At 41.8% G+C, this 21,278-nt stretch overlaps 1 protein-coding gene across 1 annotated transcript in view; it reads left to right on the forward strand.

Moving 5' to 3' along the window:
• The window catches only part of LOC138677284 (complement C3-like), a 103,005-nt gene that overhangs the window by 44,852 nt on the left and 36,875 nt on the right, over positions 1-21,278 (forward strand). The window contains exons 14-23 of the mRNA XM_069767315.1: positions 3,746-3,895; positions 8,824-8,953; positions 10,432-10,506; positions 10,802-10,999; positions 11,486-11,597; positions 11,741-11,826; positions 15,060-15,199; positions 18,979-19,191; positions 19,324-19,390; positions 20,001-20,087. Coding sequence (XP_069623416.1) covers positions 3,746-3,895; positions 8,824-8,953; positions 10,432-10,506; positions 10,802-10,999; positions 11,486-11,597; positions 11,741-11,826; positions 15,060-15,199; positions 18,979-19,191; positions 19,324-19,390; positions 20,001-20,087 — 1,258 coding nt within the window. The remainder of the gene's footprint in view (positions 1-3,745; positions 3,896-8,823; positions 8,954-10,431; positions 10,507-10,801; positions 11,000-11,485; positions 11,598-11,740; positions 11,827-15,059; positions 15,200-18,978; positions 19,192-19,323; positions 19,391-20,000; positions 20,088-21,278) is intronic.

The raw sequence follows: 21,278 nt of genomic DNA on the forward strand, positions 1-21,278 counted from the left end.
TAATTTTCCAGTGCTCTAAATAAATAATTAATTATAATGGCCAACCAAGTAAAAAGGACTAAATGAAAGGTGATGGACAGTTGGGAAAATTGCAGAAAACACCAAAGAACCCAAGAAAAGACCAACCAAAAAGTCCACAGTAATAAGGGTTAATTGTTAAGTAATAAAGTTTATTCATAAATCAGGTAACTCATAACAGAAAAAAGACAATGCAAATATTGAAAATAACCATAGCCGAGGGGCACTCAATCCAGGAATATTGACATATCAATTTGTGTACGGTATATAAAAGAATTGACATATTAAAACATTGTAACAATCAATACTGACAGTGAATACCCCTGCATGAGTGAATGATGAAGAAAGTATAATATTAATAAAAAGAGAAATAAATAATGATCACAAATATACACACAATGAAAAATTGAGTAAACAATAAATGAATAAAGTGCTAGTGCTAAAGAAAGCACAAGGAGTCAGTGTGGATATTAATGAGTGAAGGAGACTGAGAAATAACATGTGTTGCAATGTAAATGTAAAAAGTGAAACCCAAGTGGGACAACACTTACAGTGGTAGTGCAGTCTTAGTTTCCTGGATGGCACCCTCCCCTACGCGCGTTTTGGCATGCTGCCTTCGTCAGCGTGTAAGCTCTTATGGTCAGCGGGGTCCTCTCTCTCCTGTAGAGTGTAAGCTCTTATGGTCAGCGGGGTCCTCTCTCTCCTGTAGAGTGTAAGCTCTTATGGTCAGCGGGGTCCTCTCTCTCTCCTGTAGAGTGTAAGCTCTTATGGTCAGTGGGGTCCTCTCTCTCTTCTGTAGAGTGTAAGCTCTTATGGTCAGTGGGGTCCTCTCTCTCTCTCTCCTGTAGAGTGTAAGCTCTTATGGTCAGTGGGGTCCTCTCTCTCCTGTAGAGTGTAAGCTCTTATGGTCAGTGGGGTCCTCTCTCTCCTGTAGAGTGTAAGCTCTTATGGTCAGTGGGGTCCTCTCTCTCTCTCTCCTGTAGAGTGTAAGCTCTTATGGTCAGTGGGGTCCTCTCTCTCCTGTAGAGTGTAAGCTCTTATGGTCAGTGGGGTCCTCTCTCTTCTGTAGAGTGTAAGCTCTTATGGTCAGTGGGGTTCTCTCTCTCCTGTAGAGTATAAGCTCTTATGGTCAGTGGGGTCCTCTCTCTCCTGTAGAGTGTAAGCTCTTATGGTCAGTGGGGTCCTCTCTCTCTCCAGTAGAATGTAAGCTCTTATGGTCAGTGGGGTCCTCTCTCTCTCCTGTAGAGTGTAAGCTCTTATGGTCAGTGGGGTCCTCTCTCTCTCCTGTAGAGTGTAAGCTCTTATGGTCAGTGGGGTCCTCTCCCTCTCTCCTGTAGAGTGTAATCTCTTATGGTCAGTGGGGTCCTCTCTCCTGTAGAGTGTAAGCTCTTATGGTCAGTGGGGTCCTCTCTCTCCTGTAGAGTGTAAGCTCTTATGGTCAGTGGGGTCCTCTCTCTCCTGTAGAGTGTAAGTTCTTATGGTCAGTGGGGTCCTCTCTCTCCTGTAGATTGTAAGCTCTTATGGTCAGTGGGGTCCTCTCTCTCTCTCCTGTAGAGTGTAAGCTCTTATGGTCAGTGGGGTTCTCTCTCTCCTGTAGATTGTAAGCTCTTATGGTCAGTGGGGTCCTCTCTCTCCTGTAGAGTATAAGCTCTTATGGTCAGTGGGGTCCTCTCTCTCTCTCCTGTAGAGTGTAAGCTCTTATGGTCAGTGGGGTCCTCTCTCTCCTGTAGAGTGTAAGCTCTTATGGTCAGTGGGGTCCTCTCTCTCTCCTGTAGAGTGTAAGCTCTTATGGTCATTGGGGTCCTATCTCTCCTGTAGAGTGTAAGCTCTTATGGTCAGTGGGGTCCTCTCTCTCCTGTAGAGTGTAAGCTCTTATGGTCAGTGGGGTCCTCTCCCTCCTGTAGAGTGTAAGCTCTTATGGTCAGTGGTGTCCTCTCTCTCTCCTGTAGAGTGTAAGCTCTTATGGTCAGTGGGGTCCTCTCTCTCCTGTAGAGTGTAAGCTCTTATGGTTAGTGGGGTCCTCTCTCTCCTGTAGAGTGTAAGCTCTTATGGTTAGTGGGGTCCTCTCTCTCCTGTAGAGTGTAAGCTCTTATGGTCAGCGGGGTCCTCTCTCTCTCTCCTGTAGAGTGTAAGCTCTTATGGTCAGTGGGGTCCTCTCCCTCTCTCCTGTAGAGTGTAATCTCTTATGGTCAGTGGGGTCCTCTCTCCTGTAGAGTGTAAGCTCTTATGGTCAGTGGGGTCCTCTCTCTCCTGTAGAGTGTAAGTTCTTATGGTCAGTGGGGTCCTCTCTCTCCTGTAGAGTGTAAGCTCTTATGGTCAGTGGGGTCCTCTCTCTCCTGTAGAGTGTAAGCTCTTATGGTCAGTGGGGTCCTCTCTCTCCTGTAGAGTGTAAGCTCTTATGGTCAGCGGGGTCCTCTCTCTCCTGTAGAGTGTAAGCTCTTATGGTCATTGGGGTCCTCTCTCTTCTGTAGAGTGTAAGCTCTTATGGTCCGCGGGGTCCTCTATCTCCTGTAGAGTGTAAGCTCTTATGGTCAGTGGGGTCCTCTCTCTCCTGTAGAGTGTAAGCTCTTATAGTCAGTGGGGTCCTCTCTCTCTCCTGTAGAGTGTAAGCTCTTATGGTCAGTGGGGTCCTCTCTCTGCTGTAGAGTATAAGCTCTTATGGTCCGCGGGGTCCTCTATCTTCTGTAGAGTGTAAGCTCTTATGGTCAGTGAGGTCCTCTCTCTCCTGTAGAATGTATGCTCTTATGGTCAGCGGGGTCCTCTCTCTCCTGTAGAGTGTAAGCTCTTATGGTCAGTGGGGTCCTCTCTCTCTCCTGTAGAGTGTAAGCTCTTATGGTCAGTGGGGTCCTCTCTCTCCTGTAGAGTGTAAGCTCTTATGGTCAGCGGGGTCCTCTCTCTCCTGTAGAGTGTATGCTCTTATGGTCAGCGGGGTCCTCTCTCTCCTGTAGAGTGTAAGCTCTTATGGTCAGTGGGGTCCTCTCTCTCTCCTGTAGAGTGTAAGCTCTTATGGTCAGTGGGGTCCTCTCTCTCCTGTAGAGTGTAAGCTCTTATGGTCAGCAGGGTCCTCTCTCTCCTGTAGAGTGTAAGCTCTTATGATCAGTGAGGTCCTCTCTCTTCTCCTCTCCACCACGTATATTTTCCGAACACTTACAAGCTTTACAGTTTTGAGATTTGTGCACATTTATTTGCCGCAAATCTAATTTTTTTTTTGGTGGGGGGGATTTGGTTCTGCTCATCTCTACAATAAATATATCATCAAATTCCTTACAGTCTCATTGGGAGTCTAATCGGAGCTGAATAAGGAATTGTGCTGAATTTTTGAACTCTTATATAAAAATATCTAAAACTCACTAACTATGTTACTATGCCTGAGGAGGTGGTGATGGCGAACTCAGTCGAGGGGTTCAAGAGAGGCCTGGATGTCTTCCTGGAGCAGAACAATATTGTATCATACAATTAGGTTCTGTAGAAGGACGTAGATCTGGGGATTTATTATGATGGAATATAGGCTGAACTGGATGGACAAATGTCTTTTTTCGGCCTTACTAACTATGTTACTATGTTACTATGTTACTTGTAATAGAAAAGATCAGGCTGAAACAAAGCAGACTAAAATAAGAATTACATATTTAGAATTAATGAATGTCTGATTAAATGCGTTTTCCTGTATGAACAACGTATGAACATTGTACTATTCTCTGAAATGTGTTTGAATATCTCTACACAGCTGGAGCTAAAAGCAAGCGAAACAAAAGCCAAACCTGGAGAACAAATCAAATTTACACTGAGAGCTAATCATAATTCTAGCGTTGGACTTGTAGCGGTGGATAAAGCTGTCTATGTATTGAGCAACAAATATAAGATGACCCAGAGCAAGGTGAATTATTAATATTATTATCATTAATTATATTATTACTTTATATACCTGATTCCATAGATTTCAGGGTTTTATATGGGTGCTACATAGGAGAAACAGAAATATAGAAATATTTATATACATAACATAATACAATAAACAGGAAGTACTGTACAAAAAAAAACCATAATCTTACTGATTGGCAGACTGGGAGTGAGGAGCCAGCTCCGCCCCTGAGGAAATAAGTCTACAAAGTAAAGAGCCAGTAGGTAATGGTAGAAACTGCTTTTACTGCTGTTTAGTGGTTAGTATATGGTGTCAACATTTTTGGAGAATGGTGGATTTTGAATGTTTGAGGTGGCAAGTTCCAGCGGATTTTGAATGTTTGAGGAGGCAAGTTCCAGAGGAGTTTGAATGTTTGAGGAGGCAAGTTCCAGAGGATTTTGAATGTTTGAGGTGGCAAGTTCCAGCGGATTTTGAATGTTTGAGGAGGCAAGTTCCAGAGGATTTCGAATGTTTGAGGAGGCAAGTTCCAGAGGATTTCGAATGTTTGAGGAGGCAAGTTCCAGAGGATTTTGAATGTTTCAGGAGGCAAGTTCCAGAGGATTTTTAATGTTTGAGGAGGCAAGTTCCAGCGGATTTTGAATGTTTGAGGAGGCAAGTTCCAGAGGATTTTTTATGTTTGAGGAGGCAAGTTCCAGCGGATTTTAAATGTTTGAGGAGGCAAGTTCCAGAAGATTTCGAATGTTTGAGGAGGCAAGTTCCAGAGGATTTCGAATGTTTGAGGAGGCAAATTCCAGAGGATTTTGAATGTTTGAGGAGGCAAGTTTCAGAGGATTTTGAATGTTTGAGGAAGCAAGTTCCATAGGATTTCGAATGTTTGAGGAGGCAAGTTCCAGAGGATTTTGAATGTTTGAGGAGACAAGTTCCAGTGTATTGGAGAATCTCAGGAGAAAACTTGCAGACTATGATGTGCATGGAGTAGAAAAGAAGGTCTAACAAGAAATACAGATTACGTGTGTGGAGATATTGTTAGATTATTATGTAGATGTATGGAAGGACCAAGATGTGAACCAGATATTATATGTAGAATTGAATTGTGTTGACACAGATGGTACATTGTACAGTAAATTACCGGGGGAGGAGTATATATTGGGATATTAGGACAGAGATGTATGGAGGTGGCAGTTTGTAGAGCGAAGATTATATGTCGGAAGGAATCAGGAGCTTGGGACGGAGATGTAAAAGGAGATAGCTCATGACCTGTATGTAACTTGTGGGGATGGACAAAAGGGTTTGTCAGAGATTTACAAGGGGACAAGTTGTGGGCTATAAATGATGTGTGGAAGGTATCGGGGAGTTTGGTAAGAGATGTAAGGAGCAATAAGTTATGGACTGGAGTTTGTGTTGGGAGGCATAGAGAGATATGTTTGAGGGAGACAAGGTCTTGGACTGTAAATTATGTGTGGAAAATGTGACGAAGATTGATGAAATGTACGATTGGTGGATGAAGGTTGAACTTGATGGACCGAGGTATTTTTTCAACCTACTGTATGTAACTGTGTGGCCAAAGATGTATGGACAGGACAGGATATTATTATGGGAAAGCAAGAGGAGTGTCAGTCAGAGATGTATGGATAAAACAGGTTATAGATCGGAAATTCTGTGTGGGTTAGTGGGAGATTAGATCAGAGACATATGGGAGGACACCTTATAGACTGGATATGATGTGTGGTGAGGAGATGTACAGAGGGAAATCACTGGAGATTGTCACAATAATAAGAAAAGGGATAGGATGTAGCCTAGAGATTATATGTGCGATTCGGGGAAGTGTTACAAGATTAGGTCACAGGTGTACGGAGGAGACTGGTTTTGGATTGGAGATTACCTGTTAGGACGTATTGGGAAATTAGGACTGAGATTTTCAGATGACACAGATGTGTGGTGAAGTGTAGTGAGATTTCATAAGAGATGTAAGGAAGAGATAAATTAATGGACTAATAATCTAGGAGACAGGATATGGGCTGGATATTATATTGCATGGAGAATTTTTACGAGATTAGGTCACAGAAGTATGGAGGGGGCTGGTTTTGTATTGGAGATTACATGTGGGAGGTATTGGGAGATTAGGACTGATAAATAAGGAGAGGTAGGTAGTGCACTACCATTTATTTCATTACCAGCATTTTGGAAAAAAGATTGTTGAATGTCTGCGGTCGCCAGACATCTTACAGACATTCCGCAGAGTGACGGCCAGGGCACAGCCACACAGGGGAGAAGTGTCAGTCACTGACATCGCTCATCCCTCTCTCTGCCTGCGCTCTGGCTACTGGTCCTTCGCTGCACTCAATTGTATTCACATCTGTTCAGATGTGATTGTAATTGTTGTGGACATCGCCCAAGACAGGAGCAAAGGAGCTGTAATCTCCCCTACTCTGCGGGCATTTCCAGCAAGATGCAGTGAACTTCCTGCCTGCACCGTGATGGAGAAGAAGCACTCAGGGGCTGTGCAGATGTGGGGGATAAAATGAAGGGAAGGTCTATGCTGATGGTGGAATAAAATGTAGGGCTGTGCAGATGGGGGGAATAAAATGAGAGGCTGTGCAGATGTTAGAGAATAAACTAAGGGGCTGTGAAGATGGGGGGAATAAACCGAGGGGCTGTGCTAATGGGGGGAAATAAACTGATGGCTTTGCAGAGGGGGAAATAAAATGAGAGGCTGTGCAGATGAGGGAAATAAAATGATGGTCTGTGCAGATGGGGGGAATGAAATGAGAGGCTGTGCAGATGGGGGAATAAAATGATGGTCTGTGCAGATGGTAGAGAATAAACTAAGGGTCTGTGTAGATGGGGGAAATGAATTGAATGGATATGAAGAGGGAGGAATAAAATGAGGGGCTGTGCAGAGGGAGGGATAAAATGAGGACTGCACAGATGGGGGGAATAAACTGAGTCTGTGCAGTTGAAAAAGAAGCACAAAATCTAGAGGGTTTTAGCATGGCGGAGGGACAATGTGGAGATATAGAAAGTTTAAAAGAAAATTTCCATAACTGTCCTTGGGTTCTTTATTTAAAATATAGGATGACAGGGATAAATATCACTATTCTTTCCCTGTATTGTGCAAATGGTCAACCATGATTGATTCTGTATAACATACAATGATCCTCCATAGATATAATAATCCCTTCATTCAAAACAACGTATAGAATTAAAAGAGTTCAAGAAGAAGCAGGGGGATCCAAATTCTAAAAGTGGATTAAAGTTTATTACAGACAAATACGTCAATACAACACACGACGGTAAACCTAAACAGGTCACCAGAAATATTATCAAAAACATAAAATGAACAGAAAACAGAAACAAGAAACTTATGTCCCAAAATACATGTTCATCGAGGGACTGGTGCTCAGTGCCATTGTCAGGTTAGCACATGACCCGTCAATCTTTAATATTCCTGTATGAGCCCATCATTTGTATGATACATGACCAGTAGTGTTGAGTAGGGTTGAGCGAAACGGATCGTTCATTTTCAAAAGTTGGCCAATCAGAAGCCGCGACGTCATTCTCATTCACAAAACTGCTAATGCTAGGAATTGAGGACCTGTGAATGACGTCGCGGCCTCTGATTGGTCACGTGCCGGTCACATGGGCGGCACGCGACCAATCAGAAGCCGGGACATCATTCACAGGTCCGAAAGGCGCGCTTTTTAAACAAAGAAGCCTCCCGGTTAGCAGCGTGAAGTCCAGGGGCCGCCGGAGAGGTGAGCATATCAATATTTTTTATTTTAATTCTTTATTTTACACATCCCTATGGTTCCCAGGGTCTGAAGGAGAGTTTCCTCTCCTTCAGACCCTGGGAACCATGAGAATACCTTCCGATACTTGATGTCCCATTGACTTGTATTGGTATCGGATATCGGTATCGGCGATATCCGATATTTTTCGGGTATCGGCCGATACTATCCGATACCGATACTTTCAAGTATCGGACGGTATCGCTCAACACTAATGACCAGCAATGTGTTTAGTGAACTTTGAACATGTATTTTGGGAGACAAGTTTCTTGCTTCTGTTTAATGTTCATTTTATCTTTTTCCTAATATTTGTGGTGACCTATATAGGTTTAACAAGGTATGTTGTATTGACGTATTAATAAACTTTAACACATTTTTAGAATTTTGATCCCCGTTTCTTCTTGTACTCTGTAGGAAAAGTTCTGTATGATGAAGACATTGTATTTTTTGTTAACTCGAGGTAAAAAACATGGCAAAATAAAAACGAGTTTGGAGGCAAGAGGTAGTAAAATAAATGTCACGTAATCTTTAAGGATGTCTTGTGATTGTCACATGTAGGGATAATGCAAATAAAACATGTTCTGTAAAATATATATTACCCCTTTTCAACACCAGTCGGTATAATGAGGCAATAAAGGGATTATATCCAGCAATGGCGCCTAAAAAAAATACTTTGCATCTATTATTTGGCTCTGTTTACTTCTGTACCAATTTCTTTGGATTGAACTTCTCCATCAATCTTGGATTTAATTCCAAAACTCTTCCTTTATGCATGGTACATGGAGCTAAAACGTGAAGTTTTGTGAACTCCAATATAAAAGTCTGTAACAGGTTGATTTGGACAATCTTTTTGGTTTCTTGATCACATGAAGACCTGGAGTTGGCTTTCTCAACATTCAGTCTTAATCTGGGGAGAGGACTAGCTGCAAGTGCTCAGTTTCCATGCAGTGCCTCCACAGGTGAAATGAAGTATCACGTGGTGTCTCGTCAAAGCAGTGGTCTGCCCACGAATTGCAATAAAATGCCAAGTCCTCCAGAATCTCCTGTAAACGGCAGGATAGTAGTTGGTGACATAGACAACTTTTTATGAAGCCCTCCATTCTCAACTACCAGAGAGATTTTCTAAGTTGCAAATAACTCTTATTTGTCTTTCAGGTCTGGAACACTGTTGAGAAGTCTGACATCGGCTGCTCTCCGGGAGGTGGTGCTAACAATATGAAGGTCTTCTATGATGCTGGGCTCGCCGTACAGACTAATTTCAGACTGAGCACTGAGCAGAGAAGAGGTAAGGGATTACCTAAGGGTTTATTCATATCTGTTGTTTTCTCTTATGAGTTTCATCAGTGTTTATGATCAGAATTACGAGTTTAGTTTGAGTTTCATCCATTTTTTGTTTTTTTTCGGATGTGAAAAAAAAAGTTTCTCCAGCTCCCGTATCAAATAGTCAATGAAAAACAGCATTGGAGTGCCACCTAATTTCTTCATGGATCCATAGATTTGCATTGGTTAGTTTGACCTGACACTCAGATCAATGTGGGAATTATCTCTGTGCTTTTGTGCTTATGACTTGGTTCGAGGAAAAATTGGATGACCCCATAGACCAGTGTTCCCCAAGTCCGGTCCTCAAGAGCCACCAACAGGTCGTGTTTTCAGGATTTCCTTAGTGTTTCACAGGTGATGGAATTATTGCCTGTGAAGGTGATGCAATTATCACCTGGGCAATACTAAGGAAATCTTGAAAACATGACCTGTTGGTGGCTCTTGAGGACCAGAGTTGGGAAACACTGCCATAGACTATCATTAATGCCAAGAGAAAATCCAGCACCGGTGGTCATAAAATCTTGTAAGGCTTTTATGAATATCTAAAAACTTACTTAGAACAGAGACAAAAGGTACATCACCTGACATATTAACGCTCGGAAATTATTCTTAGTCATAACAATAAAAAGTCCATCCCGATTTTATGACAAATGGTGGTGGATTATCTCCTTGCATATTGGATCCATTTTCCTGTGGATGGGTGAGTGAGATGGACTCGGTCTTTCCTCCACAGACTATCGAAGAAACGAGTTCTATCTGTGAAAAATGCAGATATGGAAGTTGCACGTGAAAAACTGATGCATGAATGACGTATGAATGAGCCCTTAGAGAGGTGATATATTAACAAACATTTAGGCTTCGAAATCTGTAAAGAGCTCCTGAAAGTGGTTTTGACGATGACTACCACACATCTCATCTATGCATCCACAGTCACCTACTTAGGTCCACTACATGGATTTAATAACATTATGCAATATTACAGTGGCGGTAATTAAGTATCGTGTATGTTACCTATTTTTTTAAAAAAAAGGTGATTTGCTCAAAACATAACACTGATTATGATTTTATAAGATAAAATTATTCCCTGATAAAAAAAAGCATGATACAGAGGCGACTAATGGTGTCCTCTGATATGGGACTGCGGTGCCCCCTCATATGGCCATGGTTTAATAACAGGATCATGCATCCTATTATTCCAGGATTAGGTATGGATCTGCACCATTTTCTTTAGAACTTTTACTCAACAATATACTAACCACCTGGATCTCAGTGCACTAGAGCAATACTTCATACAAACACTGAATCGTCAAAGTTTGAGGTGACGTAGCCTGAGAAACCTTAGTTCCTTCAAAATGATGATGATCCCATCAATTCTGTAATAAAGTCTTTAATACTTGATAGACATCATGAAATATATATATAAAAATGTGTTTTTACCCTTAGATCTATCCTGTGAAGATGGTAAAAAACGAAGACGGAGATCAACTGCAGAACTGAAAGAATTTATGACTATGAAAGGTATGCCCCAAGCAATCGGTCATCTGTGGAACAATGGTTACTCCCAACTCTCATTGGTTTTATCCCATTTTCTATTTGGTAGTTAGAATCTGAGTAATACTCAGTGGTCTGGAAAGTGGGGAGTTGTACCCAAAGGAAATGGAAAAAGAAGTTCAAGTTAGGAAATTAAATGCTTCATCCTTTTGTTCTGAGTGGAAAAAACCTACCACCAAAATAGAAAGCTTATTTAGAACCTAGTGATCAGTTGATAAATTTTTATTTTAGGAATCTCAAATGTTTTCTTATTTCCTCCCAGCCTCCAACTACACAGATCTGGAGAAGCAATGTTGCAATGATGGCATGGTTGACAACCCAATGGGTCAAAGCTGTGAGCGGCGTTCTCGCCTAATTCAAGAAGGAGACAAGTGTGTGAAAGCTTTCGTGGACTGCTGCAGGTCCATCCAGCTGAAGCGGAAGATTGATAAGGAGATGCAAGTTTACAGCTTGGACAAAAGTGAGGACATAAATCGGAAATAGAAACCTACTGACATAGAAAACATGAAATCACTGGTAGCCGATAGTCTGCCGGCTTGTAATCATGCGGTCGAACAGTGTCCAAGGGCTCAGGATCCTGTTGGAAACTCTGATTCTGGGACTCCAAAAAACCAAGCAGCCACTTACTCTTTAGATACTATTCATAACATGGTTTCAAGACTCGATTCATTGGGTTTCCTTCAACCTCTTGCATCGTTTTCCTGAGTATTATTGGTCATGATAATACCGTACATCGTCCCACCCACCACAGAAATGTAAAGTCAAGCAAAACATCTATGTATACCTTAAATGAAAAAAAAGAGGAAATACTAGAATGTACAACATGGATGAAAGACGGTTTTCACCGGCACAGAATGAATGCTGAAAATCCAAAATGTCACCATCCTTTAGTACTTCATATATTTTGTAAGGATGTTATACAATTTTATAAATTTCTTTTTGACAGGCCAAAATGATGATGATTACTTACCGGATTCAGAAATTAATGTCAGGAGTTATTTTCCGGAGAGTTGGCTATGGAATGTAGTCAAAATGAAGGGGGTTCCCGATTCTAATGGGTGAGTACCGCTCTCTGGTCTGTCTAATTTTTAGGCAGAATGTACCATGTACTTTAGATTTGAGACGTAAACTCCAATAAGAATAATGTCTAAACTAGCGATGTAATGTAATAGTGAACTTGGACCATGCCTCTCTTTTTCAGTGTTTCTACAGAGGTCTTGAATAGATATTTGAAAGATTCAATTACAACTTGGGAAGTGTTGGCCATCAGCCTGTCTGAAACTAAAGGTAAAAACGCGAAGATCTGAAGTTCGGCTAAAGTTTTAGACTCATTTGGCAATGACTATTCTTGTACCTAGGAAGAAAATATCTTATGCCATTGTTTTTCATTTATGTAGTATAGTTTTACCATTGAACACACAGTTTTAATTGGCCAATAATGGAAGAAGTACTGAGGGAAGTTATCAAAGTACAGTACAAATGTGTTGTGGATTTTGGCTTAAGGAGCTTGGCTGGAGAGGCATGGTTTCCACCTCAGCCTCACTACAATTAATGCTGGAAAATGGACTACATTTGGTATAAATTTGCTCCAGCCCATAGCTGATGTCGTATTTGGATTCTGACTGCCCGAAAGATGCATCAAACTTATTAAGAAATGTGTTCCTCCTAATGCATATAACTCACCTCATCAGCTAGCTTTACTCCAAGACTGGTATAAGAAATTTGATTCATCTGCCCCAAATAGATTTTGTTTTTTTCATATACATTTAGATTATTTTTCAAAAAGTTATCTAGAAAGAAATTAAAATAAACAAGCAATTCACTCTGCTGTCCTATCTGACAACTCTGGTCATGGTAGCGTGGTTTCTTTGCACCTCTCTAGTACCTAGTGCATGATCATCCTCAACCCCACCATTGCTTCTCCCTCAGTTACAACTTGAAAGGGCAATGTACAAAAAGAAAAAAAAAGATTTAGAACCCATTTTATTTAGGATACATACTCCGCATTTTTTTTAACTCCTATGCACAATGTTAAGCAGGGCCAGTTGGCTATCCCACCACAAATTTGTTGTAGGATCAACTCCCATTCCTCATCTGGCTCCATTCTTAGGTGAATTTTTAAAATCCACAAGTTGATGCCCTTGATGGCTGTCTACTTTCCTTATCCCATGTCCCACCTCTGGCATCTATGCACAGTATAGGCTCATATGATCGAAAACAATACGACAATATACCATAATATTCATGATAATGGGACATAACATTATTTTGAGGATTGACCCAACCGTCTCATTCATGAACCTCAGCAGGGAAAGCGTGAAGGAACATTTTTTTTAACAACCTTCAGCTCGATCTTGTGCATTGGTGACTTCATGGACAAACAATCTGTAGAAAAATTGATCTTGTGCCAGCTTAGATAGGTCCACCAAGTCTTCTTTGCCATTATCATTATAGGATTAAGCTATCAGGTTGATGGTTTTCCTCTTCACCTTGTTGATTTCCAATCATGTAAAGAGAATACTGTTCTTTAGTCACGATATATGGTCTTTGCTGATGTCTTATTCAAAGATGAATGGTTTCTACCATTTTACAGCTGTTTTGCTCATTTTGGTTCAACCATATTTGGAATTGAATGGGCTGAACATACAGTTGTGCTCAAAAGTTTACATACCCCGGCAGAATTTTTGCTTTCTTGGCTTTTTTTCAGAGAATATTAATGATAACACCAAACCCTTTTCTCCACTCATGGTTAGTGGTTGGGTAAAGCCATTTATTGTCAAACTACTGTGTTTTCTATTTTTAAATTATAATGACAACCCAAAACATCCAAATGACCCTGGTGATTTTGGGCTGATAACATGCACAGAAGTTGATAGAAATAAATTTGAATGGCTTCTAAAGGTAACATCCTCACCTGTGACCTGTTTGCTTGTAATCAGTGTGGTGTGCATAAAAGTTGAGTGAGTTTCTGGGATCCAGACAGATTCTTGCATCTTTCATCCAGCCACTGATGTTTCTGGATTGTGAGTCATGGGGAAAGCAAAAGAATTGTCAATGGATCTACGGGAAAAGGTAGTCGAACTGAATAAAACCGGAAAGGAATACAAAAAGATATCCAAGGAATTGATAATGCCAGTCAGCAGCGTTCAAACTGTGATTAACAAATGGAAAATCAGGGGGACTCTGTTAAAACAAAACTATGTTCAGGTAGACCAACAAAGATTTTTCCCACAACTGCCAAGAAAATTGTTCGGGATGCAAAGGAAAACCCACAAATAACATCAGCTGAAATATAGGGCTTTCTGAAAACAAGCAGTGTGGCTGTTTCAAGATGCACAATAAGGAGGCCCTCCCTTGAAGAAAAATGGTCTGCATGGTCGAGTCGCCAGTAGAAAGCCATCACTGAGCAAATGCCACAAAGTATCTCATCGACAAATTACTAAAAACAGCACAGAGACAAGCCTCAAAATGTCTGGAACAAGGTAATTTGGAGTGATGAGACCAAAATTTAACATTTTGGAAACAACCATAAATGTTACAATTGGAGAGAGGTCAACAAGCCCTATGATGAAAGGAACACCATTCCTACTGTAAAGCATGGAGGTGGATCGCTGATGTTTTGGGGCTGTGTGAGCTACAAAGGCACATGAAACTTGGTCAATGTTGAAAAAAAGATGAATGCAGCACGTTATCAGCAAATACCAGAGGCAAATTTGCACTCATCAGCCTGGAAGCTGCGCATGGGACATACTTGGACATTCCAACATGACAACGATCCAAAACACAAGGCCAAGTCGACCTGTCATTGGCTACAGCAGAACAAATTGAAGGTTCTGGAGTGACCATCTCAGTCTCCTGACCTCAATATCATTGAGCCACTCTGCGGAGATCACAAGAGCGCAGTTCATGCTAGACAGCCCAGGAATTTACAGGAACTGGAGGCTTTTTGCCATTAAGAGTGGGCAGCTTTACCATCTGAGAAAATAAAGAACCTCATCCACAACTACCACAAAAGACTTGAAGCTGTCATTGATTTTAGAGGTGACAATACACGGTATTAAGAAATGGGGTATGTGAACTCTTGATCAGGGTCATTTGGATGTTTTGGGTTGTCATTAAGATTTAAAAAAAGAGAAAACACAGAAGTTTGACATAAATGGCTGCACCCAACCACTAACCATGAGTGGAGAAAAAGTTTTGGTGTTATCATTGATATTCACTGAAAAAAGGCCAAGAAAGCAAAAATTCTGCCGGGGTATGTAAACTTTTGAGCACAACTGTATACGCATGGATGATGCACACATATAACGTACATGGCTAGCCGAGCTAATTAAGCTTATATAATTGCAGTTCTCCAAACAACTACCTCAGGGTCCAAAGATGGGGAGGAAAGACATTGCATAGTTCTGCTAAGTGCACTCAGAGAGCACTCCTGTCTGTAGAACATTATTTGATCTACTTTTTCTCTTGACTCCAGAATGCGTTCCACGTGTCCTAGCTTCTCAATCTTTATTGTACAGGTATCTGTGTGGCACAGCCTTATGAGATCCAAGCAGTCAAGAATTTCTTCATAGACTTGAAATTGCCTTATTCAGTGGCAAGGAATGAACAGGTTGAAATTCGAGCTATCATATACAACTATGAGGGCAAAGACTTAAAGGTATGAATTGTAAGTTCTCTTGGTCTGGTAGTGATGTAGCACGCAGCATTAATAGACAAGGTTCATGACAACACTTAATAATTGTAGGAACTGGTGACCCATAGAGATGAGCCAAAAGACTTTTCTCACCTTTGTCTGGTTCCTAGATCAGTCTTGAACCCATGGCAGCTGGACCAGTACAGAGTTCACTTTTGCGCTGGCAATGTAATGGCTTGACACGATTCATGATGTTGCAGGATGTAGTGGTAGAGTTGCCCAGGATACCAGGAAGAAAAATTGCCAGCATAGAAGTGATGTGGCTGTCATGGGAGACAGATTTGGATGCTGGATCAAGACAGTTCGACTCTTTTCTCTAATGACCAGATCTGCACACAATTTTCCATGTGCAGCCTGACAAGAAAATTGTAAAGTGGTGGAACTATGTGCTCATAATGTGCACATCTGCCTTTTTTGATGTTCCCATTATTTTACTTGGCTTGGTTGCAGCTGCCTGACATTGATTGCTATAGTCATGGTTACTATTGGCTAATGTTCGTAAAGATTTATGTCCCAAAAAATAAGTTATTCTCTATATATAGGGAATAACTTGCTGATTGCTGGAGGTCTGACTACTGTGATCCACAGCAATTGCGAGATCAAAGTTTTAGAACCATGCCTTCTCATCCTGAATGGAATCCCAGACTCAGCTTCATTCATTGTCTACAGGACTTGCCGAGTGCTGCACTTGCCACTTTCACAGACATTAAATGAAGTGTAGCCCCGTTCTCGATTTCAAAGGCTTCGATTTTAATGTTCCCTGGGTTTCCAACAGTCAGTCCCCCAATGATCAGAAAATTACAGTATCTCTAACTCCATGGATAGAAGATTACTTTTTTTGGGGGGAAACTACCTTTTAAAGAGGACCTTTCCTTAGATTTAGCATGATAAATGGGCCATATCTTAGAATAGTGGCTGCAGAGCTGAATAAAAATACTTTTTTATTTTTTAATATATCATCTCTATTGTGGAGATATGAGGTTGTAAAGTTTCGGCTTTAATTTACGATAAGCCCACTTGGGTGTTATAAGATATTCTTCTCCGGGGTGTTTACTGTTTCCCCTGCAGGAAAAAAAGAACACTCCTCAAGAAGGTCAGAAGAACATGTCTTCTCCTGTGAGACATGTATTGATAGACGGCCCTTCTCTCAGCCCTGATCACTGCAGCTACTGTGTAGTATAGAGGAGCGCTAAGTGTGATTATAAACACTTCCAGCTTTCATCTCACTGCAGTCAGTGTGAAGTAGGGGAAACAGCAATGCTGAGTGTGATTACAAACACCTCCAGCTTTCATCTTATGGCAGTCATTGTTGAGGTAGGAGCATACAGGGAAGCCAACAGTGCTACAGCTGAAACTGCAGATTTGTTTGAAATGACACTCAGCTTTGCTGTATTCACTCCCCCACATTGACTGCCATGAGAAGAAATCTAAAAGTGTTTGTAATGACACTTAGCTCTCCTGTATTTTACACAGTATGTGCTAAGAACTGGTCTCTCTGTAAATACATGCCTCACAGGAGAAAGCATGCTCTTCTGACCTTCCATGGTGGTGGTTTTCTTGAATAATATAGGTTATAATTTGTGATAAGCCCATCAGATTGTTACCGGAGATTCATCACTGAGGCATTTAATTTTTCTCCTGCATAAAATTAACCAGTCATAAGCAGGAGATGTCATGCAGGGTAAAAAGTACACTCCCCATAAATTAAAAATGTAAAAATAAATTTTATTCAGCTCTGCAGCCACTATTCCATCATGTGGTCAGTTTAACATGCTAAAAATGTTGAATGGTTCCTCTATGTCAGTTTTACCCAGTGTTTTCTCTTGTAGTAAGAAATCTTGACATGTGTTTTCACATTATGCGAGCAGGTGATTTATTTCATTTTTCTTAGGCTACATTCACACACGAATTTTTGGTATAGTGGAACAAAGTGACATTACACAGACAGCACTCTGATCAATGTTATCCAATTATTCAATTATGTGGAAAAAATTCAAGTCTATGGGTGTTAGGGTTGGCGGATTGCAATAAATAAGATAAATAATAAAGCGTGATCGCAGAGCAGTGCAGAGATGGAAAACTGCTGCTAGTGAATAATGAAGGAACACAGGGTGAGCGATTACCCATACACACTGGGTAAACGCCACTGAGTGTGAACAGGACGCTGAGTTCCAAACTCTGTTACTCCACAGAAAGGAACAGTACAAATGAGTACTAAGTGCTTAGTACTGTTAAATGGCACAGAGCGAGCATGTGAACTGACCTCACACACAGAAATGAAAGAGATGCTCTGCAACTGAGCTTTGTCGCTTGCATACAGAAACGAAAGATGCTCTGCAACTGAGCTGTATCACTCGCACAGAAATGAAAGAGATGCTCTGCAACTGAGCTGTAAAACTCGCACAGAAATTAAAGAGATGCTCTGCAACTGAGCTGTGTCACTCGCACACAAAAGCAAAAGAGATGCTCTGCAACTGAGCAGAGTCACTCTCACACAGAAACAAAAGAGATGCTCTGCAACTGAGGAGAGTCACTTGCACACAGAAACAAAGCAGATGCTCTGAGCTTAATACCCTGACTAGGGTTGAGCTCGCTGTGGAACTCTACTGTGCTAACTACACACATGTAGGTAACAGATGCTAAGCCAAGAGGTTAATTGCCCCCACTGACGCTAGATGCCTGCCTAAGTGTACAGTCCCAAAGCAAGACAGGCATACAACACTTGAAGGTAGAGACTCCACTCACATAGCCACACATAAATTATACTAGCGTGCATGTACTGCCGGGAGCTTTTTATACATAAGGCTCCGCCCCAAACACTTATGCCCAGTCATGCAAGACATCACCTGCAGGCCACTCCAGAGCTGCCACATCACGGACATGCTCAGTACAGAAAACTCTGGACTTAGGCTCCAGAGTGGCAGGCTGCTCCTGTATAACACTGGTTACAAAGGCCTTGGCTGGAGAGCCTGCAGTAACTAACCATATACCATGAGCCTGAGCAAGACCCTGGGACCGACTATGCTGAGCAGCACCTGCCGCTGCCGAGCCCGAATTAGGGACTGCCGAGGCAGACAAGGCTTGGGATCTACCCCATGCAGTGGGAGAATCCCGCCACCTAACAATGGGTATGTGAAAAAATTGGACCAGGAGACAATGTTTAGATGTTGGCCGCAGCGGAACCAAGGGACTTCAGGTACAGGACTGGTCGCACCAGGACCAGGGGACAACGTTCAGGATGCTGGTGCATTGGGATTAGGGATTTGGATTCAGGACACTGGCGGCACCAGGACCAGGAATTTGGATTCAGTATACTGGTCGCATTGGGACCAGGGGACCTCACAACTGCCCTGGTAGAACACCACACTATCTAATGACTAAACACGTTCTTTGGTGCCCTTCTAAGGGGAAAGGAATCTTTGATACAAGATTCCTCCCAGCTATTGGCTGTGATCCACCACCTTGCAGGTGTTCTAATTATGCTAAACCCCTCTCAGCTACAGGCTGAGGGCATTTAGCAATATGCCCTCAAGAGCAAGAAGGACGCCGGAGACCAGGCCGAGGGCCGGTATGCAACAGATGTTATTATTTGTCCATTTGTTGTTGATGAACATCTGATTTTTTTTTATCATATGCTTGTGTGAACTTAGCCTGATATATGTAGATATGTCAGGTGGTCATAGCTCCCTGCTATAAGCACTGAGCTGATACTTCATACATTGGTTTATTATTTTGCGTTGCAGGTCCGGATTTCCCTCTCACACAATCCTCAGATCTGCAGTCTTTCCACCTCCCGTAGGAAGTACACCAAGGTGGTGACAGTCAAGCAGCACTCCTCCTTCGCCGTTCCCTTCATCATTGTGCCACTCGCTGTAGGAAAGCATGATGTAGAAGTCGCAGCCTCAATCTATGGAGAACTTGCTGGAGATGCTGTGCGGAAGTTGCTGAAAGTTGTGGTGAGAAGGAAATTACAACTTTGTTGATCCATCTGATAGCTGTCTCTTATCCATCTCTAATTTCCCTTTAATTATTATTTTTATAATATTCTTCATAATTACATGTGTATCTTATTTTTATTTCTATTTCAGCCAGAAGGAATTCGCAAGATTGAAACTATACAATCAGTCATACTGGATCCAGAAGCAAAAGGGAAAAGTAAGTGTAGAGTGCTCCTTACAATTGGCCATGTAAAATGTTCCGAGCTTTCTACATAAATCTCATGTTGTTTCTAGTTATTTTATTACATTTTTTTATATTACGGATAGATGGCCACTAAAGTTTTAGTTAATCAATTCCCAGGACCCTGGTCCAGCAACATCAGTCACCAATGGCCACAGCATGGGAGGGACAAAAACCTCAAACTACCTCTCGGCCTCCACAGTTCGTCTTTTGATTAGTCCCATTGGCGTGACATCATTGTTACAATGGGATGCACTGGTGATGTCATACCAGATCGGCTAATCAAAAGAGTTGGATGTCGGGAAGAAGGAGAGAATTCTCCCATCTAGGAGGCCATGGAATATTGCCCTGGAATATAAAATGACACTTCAATGATGAATTCATGGATGGAAAAAAAGCTAAAATAATCTCAAAACTTCAAAGGCACAAACTAGGCCGTTTCCAGAATTGGTTAAACGGGAGTTTCATCTAACCAAAATAAATAAGCCCAGTTTGGGACTTGCACTTTATATAGACTGTCATGTCACAGATAAGCTATTACGTCCACTGTAAAAGTTCACTAATTTTCTCACTTTTTACCCCATAGGTGGCGAGCACATAGTGAACATCACATCCCTCATAATAAAGAATAATGTTCCGCAGTCACAGATTTCAATCAAGATCATGGTGCAAGGTTAGATATTACTGATTATGCTTAGTCTTTCGATACTTCGACGGGCAGACTATGCTTAGTAACATGTACAAAATTAGGATGTGCTATGTTTAGTGATGAGCGAGTAAACTCATTACTCGAGATTTCCCGAGCATGCTCGGGTGGTCTCCGAGTATTTCGGCATACTCGGAGATTTAGTTTATCTCAATGCAGCTGCATGATTTGCATCTGCTAGACAGCTTGAATACATGTGGGGATTCCCTAACAAACAGGCAACCCCCACATGTATTCAAGCTGTCTAGCAGCCGCAAATCATGCTGCTGCGTCGACATAAACTAAATCTCGGAGCACGCCGAAATACTCGAAGACCACCAGAGCATGCTTGGAAAAACTCGAGTAACGACCATACTGCCTCTCTATGGTCGTGTGAAGACCATCAATGTAATCATCTCAGCTTCATATATACACTAGATTCCTTGATAGGGCGTTAATCCAGGGAACTAGTCTGATTGCTGTATGTGGAGTCGGGAAGGAATTTTTTTCCCCAAAGTGGAGCTTACTATTTGCCACATGGGTTTTTTTTTTGCCTTCCTCTGGATCAACATGTTAGGGCATGTTACAGAGGCATATCTAGGTTTTCTGGCACCCGGGGCAAGAATTCATTTTGGCGCCCCCCACCCCCACCCCCAGGACATATGCGATTTGCACACTCAGTCATGTACCGACGAGCTCCTCTCCCTAATGCTCCCAATGTTCAGTGAAAAACAGAAGCAGGAAGAGGAGCTCGATGTCACCAGACCATAAGTGTGAAAGTCGCATGTGAGTGAAGTGTCCATCTGACGAATACTGGAACCTGCAGAGCTGAATCCTGACATCGCAGCTACTGAATTCTCACAACTAATGCACTGCACACTTTTAGGATTCTCCCTTGCCGGTGGACAGTCATGTCAGCACAAGTATGTGATTTGTATACTTCTGATCACATTCCAACTAGATGTGCCCAGCCTCGCTCAGTTCATTTTCATAGAGTGGGGCCACACATGTCTAGTCAGCATGTGACCGCATGTATGTAAATCCCCAACATGAGAGAATCCTGACAGCGTGCAGTGCGCACTGTGAGAAGTCAGAAGTCTGTAGTCACAAAGAATGACTGCAGACTCATCACAAACCTGGACATTCCCTTTAATGCTCCTAACATAAATAAAAACATGA

Source organism: Ranitomeya imitator, chromosome 4, assembly GCF_032444005.1.
Source record: "Ranitomeya imitator isolate aRanImi1 chromosome 4, aRanImi1.pri, whole genome shotgun sequence".
Classification (NCBI taxonomy): Eukaryota; Metazoa; Chordata; class Amphibia; order Anura; family Dendrobatidae; genus Ranitomeya; species Ranitomeya imitator.